A 17,115-nucleotide genomic window follows, 5' to 3' on the forward strand; every position below is an offset into this window, starting at 1 on the left:
CTTTTTGAGATTGTCCGGGTCAAATTCCTTCCAATTCCTGAGAATACAACCAAGAGGTGAGTCTAAGGGGACAGATGTACCTGAACCCATTCTTAGCCCCAATGCCGTAGAATGGGGGTACTGGGAATCACTGACAGGCAAAAAATAAAAATCACCGACAGGCAAAAAAAAAATCGCTGACAGGCATATGTGCCCTCTTTGTCTCAGTGACGTCTCCGTGCGACTTAGGCACAAAAATGCCGACTGCCTTAGCAGTCGCGTCCGACTGAGGTGGTCAGAGCAGTGAGAAACCGTGCGGCCAAGGCATCAGTGACCAGAGGGGAATCCCCGGAAGCCAGCCGGGAATTGACTCACCGTTATTAGACTCTCAGGGATGGGAAGGAGCTCCCGGGACGACCTAGAGGCGGTGAGGTCCTTTGGAGTCAGTCCGAGCTGAGGAGAAAGAAGCGGAAGCGACAGAAAAGAGGACTGAGGATTCCGCCTTCTATCCCTACCAAGGAGGCGGTGGCCAAGGGACTGGGGGCTGTGTGCTTTGCTTCGTCCACAATGTGCCTCGCGTTGCACGGAAGTTGTCTTGCTGGGGGCAGACGCTCTAACAGCCTGGTCCGCTCCGTGACCCCCTTATCCTTTCACGGGAGTCTTCAAGCAGCAGGCACCCTAATGGCTTTTAAATGCCTTACCCGTGCCCGCACGATACCCTTCGGCCTAGTCCTCAGTCGGAAGGCAGACAGAGGGATCCTTACCTGCTCTGGGCAGCAGTTACTGGGGCAAAGTGAACCGTGGAGCCTTCGGAACACACAGGGTGTGGCCCTGGCCAGAGTTCCTCCGTTGCTTCCACAGCAACTTGTCTGTTCACAGAGGGTCCCAAGGAATGAGGAGAGGAGGTGGGGAAGGAGATGCCCCTGGAGATCCCCGTACGGGCCACCAAATGTTGTGGTCTGAACGCGGGTTGGAAAAGAATTTCCAGACACAAGGCAGAATGCAAAGAAGATAGAATTTATTAGAGGGAAGGGTCGCTGCCAGAACTGCGGGCCGACTTCCTAGTAGTCTGGAAGAGTCAAGCCCGAACATGTGCTATTGATCAGTTTTTATAGCCAGAAAACAAAAGAATGGTCGTGGGTGGGAGGAAATTTCGTTTACTGATTGGCTGAGGCACATACACCTTCCTTCTATCTGGTGAGAGTGGGACAGCCCAGATGCCTTTCCTTATTTGGGACAGGTCCCATTGCCCAGGTGGGTGTTGCCCAGGTGGGCTCAGGAATTTCGTAACCATCTCGACATGGTGGGGAGGGCGATTAAGAGTCCGGTAGGGGGTGTAACGCTGCAACTTTTTCAGGCAGGGTCGTTCTTTGTCCTTGAAGCATCATTGTCCTTGGAGCACCACACTCCTGTCATGCTGATGCCACTGTTTTCTGTAGTAAAGCTCTAAAATTCATTCATTTGGAGGACTGCTGAACCACACCTGGCCTCATTTTACTCTCCTAAAACCCCTCTAAGATAGGTATGATGCCCATTTTACAGATGGGCAACAGGCTCAAAAAGGTGAAGGGATGCCATACAACAACCACAAAACACTACAGTGAATGGCAGAGCCAGGCTTCTAGACCCTTCTTTCTCAAATAATAAGCCCCGTATTTTTTCCAATTGAGAGTCTCAGCTCTAAAAAAACAAAGTCAGGCTTTCCTAATGACATAAGTCATATATGCTACATCATCTTTCTTAGTAATGGTGATATTTGACAAGCCCCGCCCCTCTCCCCGAAACATCAGCTCTGGTCTGATCCTTTATAGTGGGTTCTCAAGCTTAAGTATGCACCAGGATCACCTAGAGAGCTTGTTAAAATGTCACTAGGTTCTACCCTCAGAGTTTGATTCAGTAGGTCTAGGGTGGAGCCCAAGAATGGACACTTCTAAGGAGTTTCCAGGTGATGTTGATGCTTCTGGTCCAGGGACCACACTTGAACTACTGCTCTAAGGAAAAAATGAATGGAAGACAGGGAGAAGTGGGAAGATTAATCTCCCTTACTTAGCACTTCTGTTCAAAGTAGAGGGTAAGCTATTATTTGGCAAAATGTTTTCTCAAATAGCCACAGTTTACAACTGTTTTCTCAAAGGTTAGTGCTGTAACTACCTGTGTAAGAATGCTTGAAATTCCCTCATCCAGGCCACATCCCAGACCAATTAAGTCAACTTCCCTGGGAATGACTTAGGCATCAGCCCTTTTAAAGCTACCCAGGTGATTCCAACGTTCAGCCAAAGTGAGAACCACTGAAAACACCCCCAAACCATTGTGCGGAGTGAACAGGCCATAGGTGTGCCTGAGCCTTAGGCTGGTCAGGAAGTGGAGTGCACTAGCAGCCTCTGGCTGACAGCCTCCTCCCTTTACCCTTGTGTACCCTTCAAAAATCAGGACTACGTTAATGGCAGCATCCCTGACTGTAGAAAAGAGTTCATTTGTTTTGATGAGATGAAGTTGTCCCCATATAACCTCTTTCTTAGGCCTGTAGTTAGAGTGAAATATATTTCAGTAGATGTTTGACAGCAAAGTCTGCTTAAAGTAGATTAAAAACCAGTTACCTGAATGTTGAAATAAACCTCATTATTAACAAAGAGCTAAACTTCATTATCTCACTGAAGGGCATATAATTAGAACCATGATAGTGAATGTGATGCTTGCCCTGAGAGGGGGAAAAACCTTTACAATGAGAGAATTAGATTATAAAAACTTCCTCTTTAATCAAGGCTTTTTAACATGGAACAGATTTCTTGAATAAAATGGAAAGTTTCCAACACATTGAAACATAAATCACCATACATACAACACCTGGCAGAAAAAAACAAAACAGGAAGTTTACACAATCCCTGTAACAGCCATGGTCTTATTCTTAGATGCTTCCTCCATCTGCCAAGTGTGTTCTGCTGGATACAGAGCTCACATTGATTTTGGGGGTCACACTTAGCTGAGGCTGCAACCCAAAGAGCAGTCGTCCGGCTGGGCCATGGTCCTGTTGGTTCTGCTCAAGAAGTAAAGCAGTCACCAGCATGCTCAAACAGTGTACTGAACATCCTTTAAATATCAAAGTGAGAAACAGGAAGGCAACATAATAATGTCATCAGAAAGATGTTAGCAAATGAGGACAGCTGTATAAAGCTTGAGGCTGAAAAGTGGCTCCCCAGCTTCATTTCTTTGGCTTCTTGGGCAGTGGCCGCCGGAACAGCAAGATGTGAGGTTCTGAAAGAGTGAGTGAAATCTAAGAGACAAGCTCACATCATCCGATGCATCACCTATAGTGTCTCCCACTCCCACTTCCCAGGTATCACCCGCTCAGATCTTTACAACTAAATTAAGATTTAAGCATATGGCCTTAGAAGCAGACCCCGAAGACTGGCCTGTGTGCCAAGTACAGAATTGTCAATATCAGTTCTCTTGCTATGTTTGTGCGGCCCCGGGGCGTCCTTTATTAGTTTTGTCTGGCAGTTTGGTGTCTGGTGTCTTATCAAGAAATATACTTTCCTTGGTTTATTTGGAACACATCCCAAAATTCACTTTCTGATGGAGAATGAAGCAGGGGCCATAGTCTCTACCAGCGTATATGTAGCCTTAAAAAAAAAAAAAAAACCTCTGACCAAATTAGAGATTAAAGGAGGTTTTTTGAACTTTTTTTTTTTTTTCCAGCAGATGTTGGGGATAGGAGTTTATTAATTTTATTTTATTTATTTTTGCTGTGTTGGGTCTTCGTTTCTGTGCGAGGGCTATCTCTAGTTGTGGCAAGCGGGGGCCACTCTTCATCGCGGTGCGCGGGCCTCTCACTATCACGGCCTCTCGTTGCGGAGCACTGGCTCCAGATGCGCAGGCTCAATAGTTGTGGCTCACGGGCCTAGTTGCTCCGTGGCATGTGGGATTCTCCCAGACCAGGGCGCGAACTCGTGTCCCCTGCATTAGCAGGCAGATTCTCAACCACTGCGCCACCAGGGAAGCCCCTAAAGGAGGTTTTTTCAGTGACAGGTTGTGTCTGAATTTCCCAGATACTTTCTTATTTTTGGTCACTCCTGTTTTTCTAGATGGCTGGTGAGTTAAGAAACTAGTAAATCATCCCCACTTTCCCCCTATTTCTTTGGGTTATGCAACCTTATCATTCCTTCATTTCCTCAGTCCTACATGGTTGCTTTCTGCCATTGCACTGACCTGGTTCATGGATCATATAATGGACCCATCCCTGACTCTGCTGAACGCCAAGATTCCTCCATTCAGATTCAGACATCAAATGGGTTTTAGGGACCAGCTTGGCTATGTCCTTGGGCAACATCACATGCCTGTAACAGAAACATGGGAAGGTGGGGAATCTGTATCAGTACTGGGTACAGTCTGTCAGACGAGTGCCTGCATATAAAGCCAAGAGAGGCAAGAAAAGACAAACCAGTTCGTAATGGCAAAGAGTTAATATAATCTTATTGTGGGGCAGAGGCAGCTAGAAATAAAGGCCAAGATACGTACATTCTCACAAAAGTATATTAAAAAGTACACATTAATGAATAACACCAGTGAATGAGCACCTAAATTCCAGGCACTGTTGATATATTGACTCTGCCTTCTCGGAGCTTATAGTCTTCTAATTGATTACCCTAAAATAATATAATGGGAGCCCCACAACACACACACACACACACACACACACACACACACACACACAGTATTAATAAGTAAAGGCAATTTTGAACAGAATTGTAAGGAAGGGAGAGAAGTAATTTCATGGAGAGGAAAGGCCTATCAGAGAAGAGTTAGAACAAAGGGTGAAATATATCTTATCCTTTAAGATCTATCCTAACTTAATTTTCCTAACTCTGAAGGGATGTGCCATGAGACTTCTTTGGGGGGAACTCCATGCTTTTCTAACCAAGGATAAGTCTCCTTTCATGGCAAAGAAATTACTACTCTGACATGAATTGGGGTGATTCAGACGTCACCATTTTCAATGAAAATGTACTGAATGCTCTCTCTGTGCTAAGTAAAAGGGATTTTCCCCCCAAAGAGTCAATTCTAGTCTAAATGTCTGAAATTAGCTTACATCTTAACAAGCCCCTGGCATAAAGATTGGCTTCCATACCTATTTAGACCAAAAAAACAAACAAACCCTTTTCTTAAACCAAATATCACTGCCAAGACTTACACCTTCCAGGGGATGAAATTAGTGATGTTTCCCTAGCCCTGCAAAGACATTATAAGCACTTAATTTTAGTTAGCCTAGTTCAGATGCAGAGGAAAACAGCTGAGGAAAAGAAAGTTAATTGGGTCCAAACAGGGCCGGGGGGCCTTTCCTAAGGATTTGGCATAAAAATAATACAAATAGTGTGTTTGTCAGCAGACAATGAGTTCTCCAGAAGGCCCAGAGCCCTGCACTAGGCTGAAGAAACACAAGGAAAGCAAGCTTCCAGTTGTTTTAAGTATTACGCTTCACATAGATTGGTCGAATGCCAATATTTGTAATTCTTTGTCTTCCCTAATTTTCTAATCTAGAATTATGGATTTAGGGTTTATCAAATGCAGACTATAGGGAGTCCTTTCTTCACCATGCTTGGCAAGTCGTACGTGCTCCCACCACAATCTGTACATAGTTCTATCATACCAATTATCACCTTCTTTCTGATGTCTATCATTACTTCCAGATTTTTAGGTTTGTTGAAAGCAGAGCCCATGGCTTATCCTTGCACTTTAGTAGAACACCTGAAACCTATAAACACTCTGTAACTGTTTCTAAGTAGATGCCCTTCAAATATTTGACGAGAATCTCTTAGGTCTATATCAAGTCTTTTCTCAATGCTCCTGGCCAGTTTTATTCCACTCCAGTTCTTCGAAGCCCCCTTCCTAAAACAAGCCAGACAACCACCCCCCCTTTCCATGAATTAATAAGCAACACTCAGGCTCTCTCAGAACTCCCCTCACTTTGAAGACTCGAGGAAAAGTCGGGCTCCGCCTTTGCCACCTTCTCCCAGGAGGCTCTACGGTGTTGCCATGATACAAGTAGTCTCAAGAAGGCAAGTTCAGTTTGCTCAATGAAGGTGAGAGAATGATCCAGAAACCCGCAAAGCTGAGGGTGGTCGGCACGCTAACACTCTAACCACGTCCACCCACGTCTCCTCCCAACAGGAGAGCTTACTCCAAATTCTCTACCACTTTAGGGTTTCTTTTACGATCGCCCCCTACCCTTCGCGCATGCGCCTTACGCTCTCATTGCTCGCACCCATTCCCTTCATCTCCCGCGCATGCGCCATTCTGTAGCTTCAGTCCCCGTTACTAACGCCTCGTGCCCTCACTTTTCAAAGCTCACGACCTTGTTATTGCCCCCGCGCCGGCACTAACCGGTACTCGAACTCCTCGTCGTCGTATTTGTCCGAATAGTAAATCTGCTTGTGCGACATGATCGCCCTGCCTGAGGACCGTCAGTCCCACACCGCCAACCTTCAAACAACTCCCAGCAGCACACGCTCCCACCCTCTTTGGCCTCGCTTTCAAACACACCGCCCGCGCTTTCTATTGGTCCTTCTGGCGGAAGGCGGGACAACCCCACCTTCAAGCCTCCGATTGGCTTAGATTTGCTTCTCCTTGAATCCTTATTGGAGTGCACTGCTTACGTTGCTCAAGAACAAACGTAGGTCAAAAGTAGGCCTCTTATTGGCTATCACGGCTCCTGTGCGCGTTCTCGTGCTGCCATTGGCTGACACGGGAAAGTGGGATGGGTGAAGGAGGGACGATGAGGTAGAGGGTCAGGGGTTAGTGAGGCCGGAAGTGAGTGCAATAAAGTTTCTCCAGGGAGGCCGGGCCCGGGGAGAAAGTTGGAGCGGCGACCTAAGAAGGCAGTGGCGTGATCCGGAACCAAATCGGCCCGCGGTGCGGTGCGGAGACTCCATGAAGCCCTGGTGAGTTGGGACTTTTTTTTCTCCTTAGGTGACCCACTCCTCCTCCCCGGAACCCCTCTCCCGGGACCCTACTTCCGGTCTTCACTTATAAGCCCCGCCCCTGCGACCCCCTCCCCGGAAGTCCCACCTCCCAACTTCAGGGGGCTCCCCGAACCCCGACTTGTTTTCTATTTATTGTCCCCGACCCCACTCCGTCGCCCGACTTTCCTGGAAGTCCCACCCCCAGACATGCTTCCAGGCCCTACTACTAGAAACCCTACGTTAGTCCTTCCAATTCCCCGAAACTCCGCCTCCTAGCGACGATTCTCCGCCAACTCCTGTCTATCAAAAAGCCTATCTCCCAAAAGGGCAGAGCCCTGCCCCTCAAAGAACTATTCGAATTCAAGAAGCCACGCCTCTCTAGGGGTTCCTCCCCTCTAGAAGCCCCGCCCCTTCCTTAATCTACGTCTGATTGTCCAGAAGCCTTGCCTCCTGGGAGTCTCTGATGCTTGAGTCCTGAGAGGGCCACGCCCCCTCAGGAGCGTTATCTCTGTAGGACCCGGGTCATCGCCTCAGAAGCTTTGTCTTCAATCCCAGAAACTTCACCTGCTTGACATTTCCTTGTTCTTTTTCTCTTTGGGGCCTTTGGCTCAGTTTTCCTGAGTTCTCGTGCTCCACTGGGTAGGAAGTCAGAAGTTCACATCTCTGGCTCTGAGGAGTAAGAGATTAGAAGCAGCCCTTTTCCTCTCCCTTACCCCCTTCCAAGGGTGGACCTACTTGAAGGGGGCTGGACTTGGGGTTTGGCACGAGAGTGGGAGGGAGACTCGCTCATAGATTCCCAGCCCCACTCCCAGGACCGACTCCACCCCAGAAACAGCTGTTTGTCTCATACCTGTACGTCGGGAGCTGGGTAGGGCCATGGATTTGTTGGTGTGTGACATGTGGGTGTGACAGGAGAGAAAGTTTTCCACCACCAGAAAACGATGGCTTGGAGTGGGTGTAGGTAACAGTGTCCTTTTTGCTGTTTGATTTTTTTTTTAAGGGACTCCTCAGGCCCCACCACTTCTCTGGCTCTTCCCCTCCCCCTAACCGGAGTTTTAGTCTGGGCATTCCTCCTTGTCCCGCTTGGCCAGGCTTCCCTTCTGGAAACATTCCTGAGCTTTCGCCATTTCCTGATACTTTCCGCCTCTCTTGCCTCCTCCTCCCTGCTGGGCTGAGAAGCCACACGCAGCTTCTTCCAGTCACCCGGATTCCCAGTAGCAATCTCCTTTCTTCCCACATAAATTTAAAAAGCCCTACTTCCTCTTTCTTTTCTAACAATGCTCACACCTGTTGGTCATTCCCTGCTTCTGGATCCTGCAGGCACCCACAGAATGCCCACCTCTAAAGATGAGGACATCCTGGTGTGTGTTTGTGTGTGATGGGGGTGTGAGGCTTTGGCAGAATACTTTCCTCATTCTCTCTATGCCTGGGCGCTGAGTCTTTAGGAAACAGAGTGATAGAATTTCTTCTCGGGAGTGGTGCATGGAGTGGCAAAGCTCTTCTTGGAGGACTAAGTGGGAGGTGATAAGCACAGTATCTAACATGTTTTAAGTGCTAGTGTTGTTCATCGCTATAATCATATGATAATTTGCATCTTTTTATATTCTGAAGTAAATTTAAGGATAGGTAATTCTGGGGTGAGCTTGGGGGGTTATGTGTATCTTTTACTACTTTTTTGGGTCACTTTCCGACTTCCTTTATGGCCCCCTTGAGCAGAGCTGTGGAAGGAAGCTGTGGGCGGAAGGAATGGGTTTGGGACTGTTCCCTGTGTCCATCCTCAGTCCTTCTCCTGGCACCCCTTTCTCCTTAGCAGATTTGTCTTCTGCCCCCTCTGTCCCTTCATGGCCTGTAGCCCCCACTTCTCTTGGAGAACTGTTGCACTGTCCCATTTCCTCCAGCCAGACTCTGCCTCTGGCATGAGGGGCATCATGCTCTGTGGTGGACACCTGCACCCTTCCCAGTCACTACTGCAAGAGGAGGGGTATGAGCTTACCCGCAGGTCCAGGGAGCTGACCTTAGTATCAATGCCCTGGCCGCCCCCACCCCGTCTACGCTTGACAGCTTGCTTCTCTGTGGAAAGGGGGACAGAAGAGTGCTTGGCATGGGCCGCTGCTCCTTGGCATGGTAGGCGCCATGCATGGAGAACAAGCCTCCACCAGCCTGTCCTCTGCTCCAGCTCCTGCCTGGTGGCTCCCTGATGCACCACTCAGGTTGGACTTTATTCCCCTTACTTCACCAGCTTTGCCCTTCCTCTTGACCCCTCCCTGCATCCACTGGGACCACATCCTTCCTTTTCCCATTTCTTTAGCTCCCTCCACAGCTGTGGTAGCAGAGGATGCTAATGGCCCAGGCTCCCTGGGGCTGCCACCCCTTGTGTGATAGTGGTGGGGGGTCGCCGGGGGTGGCCGGGTCTGGAGGAGGAGGGAGTTTGAGTGTTCAACTAGGACAGGAAGGGAATTGCTGAGCTCAGGGATCCCCTCCTTTTCTCACCCCCAGCTGCCTCTGTTTCCTCCCTCATTCCCCCCGCTGCCCTCCCTCAGCTTCCTGCTCCCTTTGGCCTGACCATGTCTGGTTTGGATTGATGCAGACCTCCTCTTGCCACCCTCCTTCCCTTCTCACTCCTCCATCCTTCCCTCCCACTCCCACTTTATTCCTCTCTAGATTACTTGTTGTTTGTACCGGGGCGGGGGCGGGGCATGGATCGCTCTGCCCTGTAAGAGTTCTGGGTTGGGCCAGTGCTGGAGGCTTAGCCCCTCAGAGCCTGTGAGTCAGCACTGTCCTCGGGATTGGTCTCTCCCCTTAGCTCCCCGCCCCTGGGGAGGAGCCAGTCAGCTCTAGGTCCAGCCCGTTCTCCTCACTGCCAGAGAAGAGGCTCCACGCTGGGCGGGGATGGGGCCTGAAACTCTCCGGGTCTGAGCCCGGGGAGCCAGAGCCACTTGTCCCTCTCCCTCCCCAGGACCCTTGAGATCCCTGGGCCAGAGAGGTCCGATCAGGCTAAGGGCCTGGGATGCCCCCTGCCTGGCCCCCTTGCCCTGACTGGCAGGGGGGCCAGGCTGGGCAGCAGCCTTCCTCTCACTCCAGCCATGGATCTCCTGCCCCCCAAGCCCAAGTACAACCCACTTCGGAATGAGTCTCTGTCATCGCTGGAGGAGGGAGCTTCAGGGTCCACCCCACCGGAGGAGCTGCCTTCCCCATCAGCCTCGTCTCTGGGGCCCATGCTGCCACCTCTGCCTGGGGACGATAGTCCCACTACCCTGTGCTCCTTCTTCCCCCGGATGAGCAATCTGAAGCTGGCCAACCCGGCTGGGGGGCGCCTGGGGCCGAAGGGGGAGCCAGGAAGGGCAGCCGAGGATGGGGAGGGGATCGTAGGGGCAGCCATGCCGGACTCAGGCCCCCTGCCCCTCCTCCAGGACATGAACAAGCTGAGTGGAGGCGGCGGGCGCAGGACTCGGGTGGAAGGGGGCCAGCTGGGGGGCGAGGAGTGGACCCGCCACGGGAGCTTTGTCAATAAGCCCACGCGGGGCTGGCTGCATCCCAACGACAAAGTCATGGGACCCGGGGTTTCCTACTTGGTTCGGGTGAGTGAACATCCTCCCTCCCACTCCCTCCAGTTCCTCTGCTCACTAGTCTCTTTTTTTTCCTGCTCTTCCCCAGCAACTCCCTTGGTTTCTGTGTCCTGTTTCTTAACCTTTCTTGCCCCTTCTCTGATTCTTTCGCCTCTTACCTTCCAGCTCTGTCTGGGGCCCCTTCCTTCTTGTGACTCCCCCACCCCCATCCTGCCATGCTTAGCACAAAGCCCAGCACAAGCCCTTAGTAAGTGTTGGAATGAGTGACTCTTGACTGTCCCCTCCAGTCTCCTCCCCCTTTCTGGAGATGTCACTCCATCCCACCCAGTGCCTGTCACTCCCCTCCGAATTCTCTTCCCACATGCATGAGGTCCCCCAGGCTTGCCTTCTCTCCTCACCCTGTTGTTCTGCATGTCATGGGATGTATCCACCGGCAGTGGGCAGAACTTCTGCATCCTTACGGAACAAGCAGGGAAGAGTCCTGGGGCTCTTTGTGAAGAGGTGGGGGGAGGCGGCTGACTGTTCTCCCGTCCCTCCCCTCAGTACATGGGCTGTGTGGAGGTCCTGCAGTCAATGCGCGCCCTGGACTTCAACACCCGGACTCAGGTCACCAGGTTGGTGGGGTGGGGGGTGGAGTGTGGGGGTCCTGGGATTTGTGAGGGGAGGGGGGAGGGGGTCACTTGGCAGTGGCGCTAGTGATGGCTCATCTTTGCGTGGTGAGGGGATTGAGAGAAAGTTACGGAAGGGAGTCGAAGTCTCAATGAAGAGAGGCAACTCTGACCTGGCTCCTTCTTGCTTATGCAGCCTGGGGGGTTGTGGGGGAGGTGGCAGAGGCAGCTGGCAGCTGGAGCTTGAGTGGAAAATGGGGGTAGATGGAAGGTTGCCGCTGCCTTTGGGAAGGGGATGGGACATTTGGTAGCTGGAAGGGGGTGGGCCCAGACCCACTGAGGCTCTAACCCAATCAGCCAGGAAGCGGCCTCTCAGTGTCATCAAATATTAAAGGCCCTTAATTCAATCCACCACGACAAAGAGCCTGGAGTGCCCCTGGAGTCTGGCCTGGCCTTCCCCTCCCCCAGCCCTGTGGCAGCTTCAGCCTGGTGGGAGGCAGGCCGTGGGTCTGAGTACCCCTCTTTCCCCAGGGAGGCCATCAGTCTGGTGTGTGACGCTGTGCCGGGTGCTAAGGGGGCAACAAGGAGGAGAAAGGTAGCTGGGGTCGAGGGGGCTAGGGGTGCTGCTGGGAGAGGTGGAGGAGCAGGGGGAAGGCTGGTGTGGGGCGTGCGGGGAGAAGGCCAGAAGGCAGGAGTGTGCGGGTTTCCTGGTGTGGGGAGCCCCCAGCTTCTGAGATCCTCGGGCCCTTCCCTAGCCCTGTAGCCGTCCACTCAGCTCCATCCTGGGGAGGAGTAACCTGAAATTTGCTGGAATGCCAATCACTCTCACCGTCTCCACCAGCAGCCTCAACCTCATGGCCGCAGACTGCAAACAGGTTGGTGGAGTGGGGCGGGGGGACCAGAAACGTTGATGGGAGGGCTAAGTGAGGACCCGGTTATGAGGGCAAGAAACTCAGATGGAAGGCTTGGGAGCAGCAGGATAGTAGGGAAGGAGGAGATTAGGAAGACATAGGTTGAGAAGCCAAAAGGATGAGACTGGGACCCCAGGGTCCTGGGCCAATGGTGGGGGGCGCCCAGTGGGCCCTGAGGCTGCCTGACACACATCATTCCCTTCCTTCTCCATCCCCTGCCCTAACCCTCAGATCATCGCCAACCACCACATGCAATCCATCTCGTTTGCGTCTGGCGGGGACCCGGTGAGTTGGGGAACGGAGCACGGGTGGTGGGAGAAGAGTACGGGGCTAGGGGTTGGGAAGACACTGGCTAGAGAATAGAGCCTGCTAGGATTGAGGTGATATCTGAAAAGGACTGGGTTTGAGGGGTCAGGAGTGAGGTGGGGCTATTAAATTTAGCTAACTGGCCTCTTCTGACTCTGTCCACCCCAGGACACAGCCGAGTATGTTGCCTATGTTGCCAAAGACCCGGTGAATCAGAGAGGTGAGGCGTGGTGGGGAGCACTGGGTGGGGCCAGCTGTCCGAGAGGTAGGTGAGCAGGACCCGGTGGCTCCTGGCTGTGGAGGACAGACGACAAGGGCCCCTGTCTGCGCCTCCTCCTGGCCACGCTGCCCCCGAGCTCCCTGACGGCCTCTGCTGTGCCCCCAGCCTGCCACATCCTGGAGTGTCCCGAAGGGCTTGCTCAGGACGTCATCAGCACCATTGGCCAGGCCTTCGAGTTGCGTTTCAAACAATACCTCAGGAACCCGCCCAAGCTGGTCACCCCCCATGACAGGTGAGTGGGCCAGGGATGGGGGAGCAGCCAGCTTTGGGGCCCCAAACCGGAATTGGAAAAGTAGGTCTGCTCTTCCCACACTTGAGCTCAGAGAGGTGCAGGGAAGGAAGTAACCTGTGCGCCCCTGCTTCCCACTTCCTGCTATTCTTAAGTTTCCTGTGGCCATCAGGAAGGTCTTTCATGGCCCTGCCTGCTGCAGGGCCAGCTCTTCCTGTCGTGTGCCTGTGGTGGAGCTGTAGTCCAGGACGTCCACGCTGCAGCTCTTCCCTGGCTAGATGGGCTTTTCTTTTCCCAGCTATCTCATTGCTGGTCTGTCCTTTTGTGCATTTCTTCATATTTAGTTTAGTTCTTCATTTCATTTTCTTGCCTCTAGAAGCCGTCAAGAATTTGGGCGAGGGAGGATGGCTCTTTCCTGAGATCCTTACCTTTCCCACCTCAGACCAGTAGTATTGAGTATTTAGAGGAGGTTAAACTATTCTGGAGCACCCCCCTCCCCGGTACTTAGTGCTCCCCCTCCCTCTTGAGAGACAGCATAATGGTCAAGGGCATGACTTTAAAGGCAAATCTGAATTCACATCTCAGCTCCACCACCTTTTAGTTGTGAGACCTAAATCCTTTTTACCCCTGACCCTCATTTTCCTCATCTATAAAATCGAAGAAGGAAATAATACCTACCTTATAGGGTTGCCAGGAGGATGAAATGATTATATATATGAAACACCCAGCCTCAGGCCTACCCCTCAGGGAATGCCCAATACGTGACTGCTGTTCTGTCTGTTCTCCATCCTCTTACCCATGCTCTTCTCTTCCTCCTGTCCCTCCCAGGATGGCTGGCTTTGATGGCTCAGCGTGGGATGAGGAGGAAGAAGAGCCACCTGACCATCAGTACTATAATGACTTCCCTGGGAAGGAACCGCCTCTTGGGGGGGTGGTGGACATGAGGCTTCGGGAAGGAGCCCCCCCGGGGGCTGCTCGACCCACTCCACCCAGTGCCCAGACCCCTGGCCACCTGGGAGCCACGCTGGTAAGTTGCTTGCATGGAGGTGGGCTGGGCCCAGGATGGCAGCGTCTGGTTAGGGCTTCTGGTCTCACCCTATTTTTGTCCCTTCAGCCAGTGGGGCAGCCTCTTGGAGGAGACCCAGAAGCCCGCAAACAGATGCTGCCCCCGCCACCCTGCCCAGGTATGAAGGGAGCTGAGAGGGGCAGAGTGGGGCGTGAGAAGCAGGACAGGGATCACTGTAAAGCCTCCCTTTCCTCAGCAGGCAGAGAGCTCTTTGATGATCCCTCCTATGTCAACGTCCAGAACCTAGACAAGGCACGGCAAGCAGGCGGTGGGGCCGGGCCCCCCAATCCTGCCATCAATGGCAGCGTGCCCCGAGACCTCTTTGACATGAGTGAGTATCCTTTCTGCATCTTCGTCTTCCCACTTGGCTCCTCCTCTTTTCTTCCTGGCCTCCCCTCCCTGAAGGTCTGGCTCTTGAGCATGTGTTGTGCCAGCTGCCTCTTCCAGCCCTCTCTCTGTACCCCCAGAGCCCTTTGAAGATGCCCTGCGGGTGCCTCCACCTCCCCAGTTGGTGGCCATGGCTGAGCAGCTTCGAGGGGAGCCCTGGTTTCACGGGAAGCTGAGCCGGCGGGAGGCCGAGGCACTGCTACAGCTCAACGGGGACTTCCTGGTGCGGGAAAGCACGACCACGCCTGGCCAGTACGTGCTCACTGGCCTGCAGAGTGGGCAGCCCAAGCACCTGCTACTGGTGGACCCTGAGGGTGTGGTGAGTATTGCAGGGGTATGGGTGGGTGAGGCAGAAAGGAAGGTGCAGTGCCCTCCTGTGCAGCCCTGTTCCTGCCTCACTGCTTCCTAGACTTCGCCTGCTGGGCACCTCTATCTGAGCGTCGCCTGCTCTCAAGGTGCCTGGCATTCCCCCTCTAGTGGCTTAGGGTTCCTTCCCTTCTCACATCCCTGAACTTGAGCTGTTTTCCCTTCAGTCCCGGCCAATCCCCAAACCTTATGCCCACGAGTGCTGGAAGTTGCTCATGTCACCTGAGTCCCTCTTTTGACAAATGAGAAAACCATCCTTAAGAGGTTGTGATGCTCAATGTCAGATGGTTAGAGGCTAGGCACCCCAAATCTCCTCTCTCGAGGATCCAGGGGCCTCCCCAGCTTCTCCAGACTCAGGGCTCAGACCAGTGCTGTGTCTCCTGTCTGCACTGTCCCTCTGCCCCTCATAACTTTGGTCTCTTTTCTACAGCAACCTCAGCCTCCTTTGCATGTCTTTTTTTGTACTGTATACCCTCTTCTGAGACATACCACCTTCTTCCAGGTCAGGGGAGGAGTAGCTCTCCCTCAGCTTCATGATTTCTGGGCTGATGTCCCCTCTGCCTTTTCCCAGTTCACTGACCTGCCCATTCCCACGGCTATCTCCAGCTTCTCTTTCTAGAGAAGCCTCAATGATCAGGACTGATGGCCCTCCCGCTTCTGCCATCTTTTTCTCCGGCCTCAACCCTCTTGAATATTCCAGCTTCCTCAGCTTTGGGGACTGAGGTCTTATTTGACTCTTCACCTGAATTGACCTTCTCCTTTCCCACTTCCCCAGGTTCGGACAAAGGATCACCGCTTTGAGAGTGTCAGTCACCTCATCAGCTACCACATGGACAATCACTTGCCCATCATCTCTGCGGGCAGCGAACTGTGTCTCCAGCAACCTGTGGAGCGGAAACTGTGATCTGTCCCCGTGCTCTCTCCTAGAAGATGCCCTGCGACCCCTTCTACCCTATTGCCCAACTCTCAGGACCTCACTTGGGAGTGTTCTGGGGGTTTGGCCTTGTGTAGGGATGGGGGTAGTGTGGACATTGGGTTCAGCATCCAGCTGAGTGAGAGGGTTTGAGTCAGGAGCCAGGGGTAGAGTCCTCCTTCTCCCCAAACCTCACCAAAGTATTAATGTACAGAGTGGCCCCCTTCCCTGGGCCTTTCCTGTGCCAACTTGATACCCCCTTCCCCAAGGTGGGTGTTGGAGGCCTGGGCAGTATGCCTCCTTGTAATGGAAAATGTCCTGTGCTGATAGGCCCAGTGGAGCAATCACCCTTCCAGGGAAGGGGGAATGAATCACACCTTTATTCTACCCCTGGGCTCAGGGTACCCCAGACCCCTCTCAACAACCCTCCCTTCCAGCATTTAAACTTTGTGCCTTTGACCATCTGCTAGGTCTGAAGATATTTTATGCAAAGAGTTCTTGGGCCCCTGAAGTCAAGCATGGGGGTGCTGACACCTTGGCTTCTGGGACCCCATCCTCTCCTTGCTCAGTACCCCCTCCCGTTTAGGTTGGGCTAACAGAGGCAGGAGTGGCAGCTGTCCCCTCTCCCCCGGGATATGCAGCCCTTAGAGATTGCCTCAGAGCCCCCTCCCAGCCAGTGGGGAGATGGACTCGCCTCTTGCTCAGTGCCTCTTGAGTGGGGCCCCTCACCCCAGGGGGTCTATATATACATATGGCAAGTCCACCCCCACCCCCACCCCCGCCATGTTGCATGCATGTTATACTCTAGAGCCAAAGTACAGCCCTTCTGTAGCCTCTGCCCTGCCTCCCCCTGCTGGGGTGGTGGGGGGATGACTGAAGTGTCATCCTAGGTGGATTTTGTGGAAGTGGGAACAGGGGCACTGAGACTCTAAAGCAGTAGACAATCCCCAGATACCATCGGTAGATTTGGAACTGCGTTTATTTTTTATTTTATACATATATTTTAGGGCTGTAGATTTACTTTACTAATTTGTTTTCCATAGCTTATTCCTGAGCACAAAATGATAATCGATTTATACATCACCTTTTTGACTTTTCAAAGCCCTTTTACAACTATTGGCATTTTCCTCACCCTGGCCTTTGCCGGTAGCGTTATCTTTTCTGAGAGACCAGAGGCCGAGTGTGAGCTAGGACTAGAGAAACTTGGACCTCCCACCGCGAGGCTGGGAGACAGAAGTTGGGCTGAATGAGTGTTAGTTTCACACGGGGCGGGCGGGGGCGGGGGCTGGGGGACACTTAAAACCTGCAGTTATTGAGTCCCTTCTCCAGGCCGGGTCCTGCCGCAACGACAGAGGAGCCGGCCCTGCTCTGTCATTAGGACTTGTGGATAAGGGAGCGTGGACTATCTAAATTCTCACCTCCCTTTTTTTTCTTTTCTTTTTGTTTGGGTGTTTTCACGGGTATCACTTATACCAAAGGGAAAGGATCTTCATTAAAGTCCATATTTCTTCTACCTCGGCCTCCTGGTCCCTGTCGCTGCCTATTGTT

The 17,115-nt window shown here is 52.3% G+C and overlaps 2 protein-coding genes across 4 annotated transcripts; one reads left to right on the plus strand and one right to left on the minus strand.

Moving 5' to 3' along the window:
• Nucleotides 1-2,710: 2,710 nt before the first annotated feature.
• CKS1B (CDC28 protein kinase regulatory subunit 1B) lies at nucleotides 2,711-6,491 on the minus strand. Its single transcript, XM_081223813.1, has 3 exons — nucleotides 6,358-6,491; nucleotides 4,186-4,313; nucleotides 2,711-3,231 (listed from the first exon to the last, which is right to left on the minus strand). The coding sequence occupies exons 1-3, from the start codon at nucleotides 6,414-6,416 to the stop codon at nucleotides 3,179-3,181; spliced, it is 240 nt and encodes a 79-aa protein (XP_081079939.1). The 5' UTR covers nucleotides 6,417-6,491; the 3' UTR covers nucleotides 2,711-3,178.
• Nucleotides 6,492-6,769: 278 nt separating this feature from the next.
• SHC1 (SHC adaptor protein 1) lies at nucleotides 6,770-17,080 on the plus strand. Of its 3 annotated transcripts, XM_081255076.1 has the most exons (13): nucleotides 6,770-6,914; nucleotides 10,346-10,513; nucleotides 11,045-11,115; nucleotides 11,641-11,704; nucleotides 11,865-11,984; nucleotides 12,252-12,305; nucleotides 12,495-12,546; nucleotides 12,712-12,838; nucleotides 13,664-13,862; nucleotides 13,950-14,019; nucleotides 14,098-14,232; nucleotides 14,369-14,607; nucleotides 15,430-17,080. In XM_081255076.1, the coding sequence occupies exons 2-13, from the start codon at nucleotides 10,349-10,351 to the stop codon at nucleotides 15,556-15,558; spliced, it is 1,425 nt and encodes a 474-aa protein (XP_081111202.1). In that variant the 5' UTR covers nucleotides 6,770-6,914; nucleotides 10,346-10,348; the 3' UTR covers nucleotides 15,559-17,080. The 3 variants fall into 3 exon arrangements, with proteins under 3 accessions (XP_081111202.1, XP_081111201.1, XP_081111200.1); XM_081255075.1 differs by lacking the exon at nucleotides 6,770-6,914 and having other exon boundaries at nucleotides 9,689-10,513; nucleotides 14,101-14,232; XM_081255074.1 differs by lacking the exon at nucleotides 6,770-6,914 and having other exon boundaries at nucleotides 9,690-10,513.
• Nucleotides 17,081-17,115: the final 35 nt, after the last annotated feature.

This window comes from Mesoplodon bidens (genome assembly GCF_964165515.1).
Source record: "Mesoplodon bidens genome assembly, chromosome: 2".
In the NCBI taxonomy this organism is placed as follows: domain Eukaryota; kingdom Metazoa; phylum Chordata; class Mammalia; order Artiodactyla; family Ziphiidae; genus Mesoplodon; species Mesoplodon bidens.

Excerpts from the sequence above, each read along its gene's own strand:
- CKS1B (XM_081223813.1), bottom strand. The coding sequence starts at position 6,416 with ATGTCGCACAAGCAGATTTACTATTCGGACAAATACGACGACGAGGAG. Across the intron at positions 4,314-6,357 it reads GACGAGGAGTTCGAGTACCG|GCATGTGATGTTGCCCAAGG; the intron begins GTTAGTGCCGGC and ends TTTCTGTTACAG. Across the intron at positions 3,232-4,185 it reads TTATATGATCCATGAACCAG|AACCTCACATCTTGCTGTTC; the intron begins GTCAGTGCAATG and ends TCACTCTTTCAG.
- SHC1 (XM_081255074.1), top strand. The coding sequence starts at position 10,019 with ATGGATCTCCTGCCCCCCAAGCCCAAGTACAACCCACTTCGGAATGAG. Across the intron at positions 10,514-11,044 it reads GGGTTTCCTACTTGGTTCGG|TACATGGGCTGTGTGGAGGT; the intron begins GTGAGTGAACAT and ends CCCTCCCCTCAG. Across the intron at positions 11,985-12,251 it reads TGGCCGCAGACTGCAAACAG|ATCATCGCCAACCACCACAT; the intron begins GTTGGTGGAGTG and ends CCTAACCCTCAG.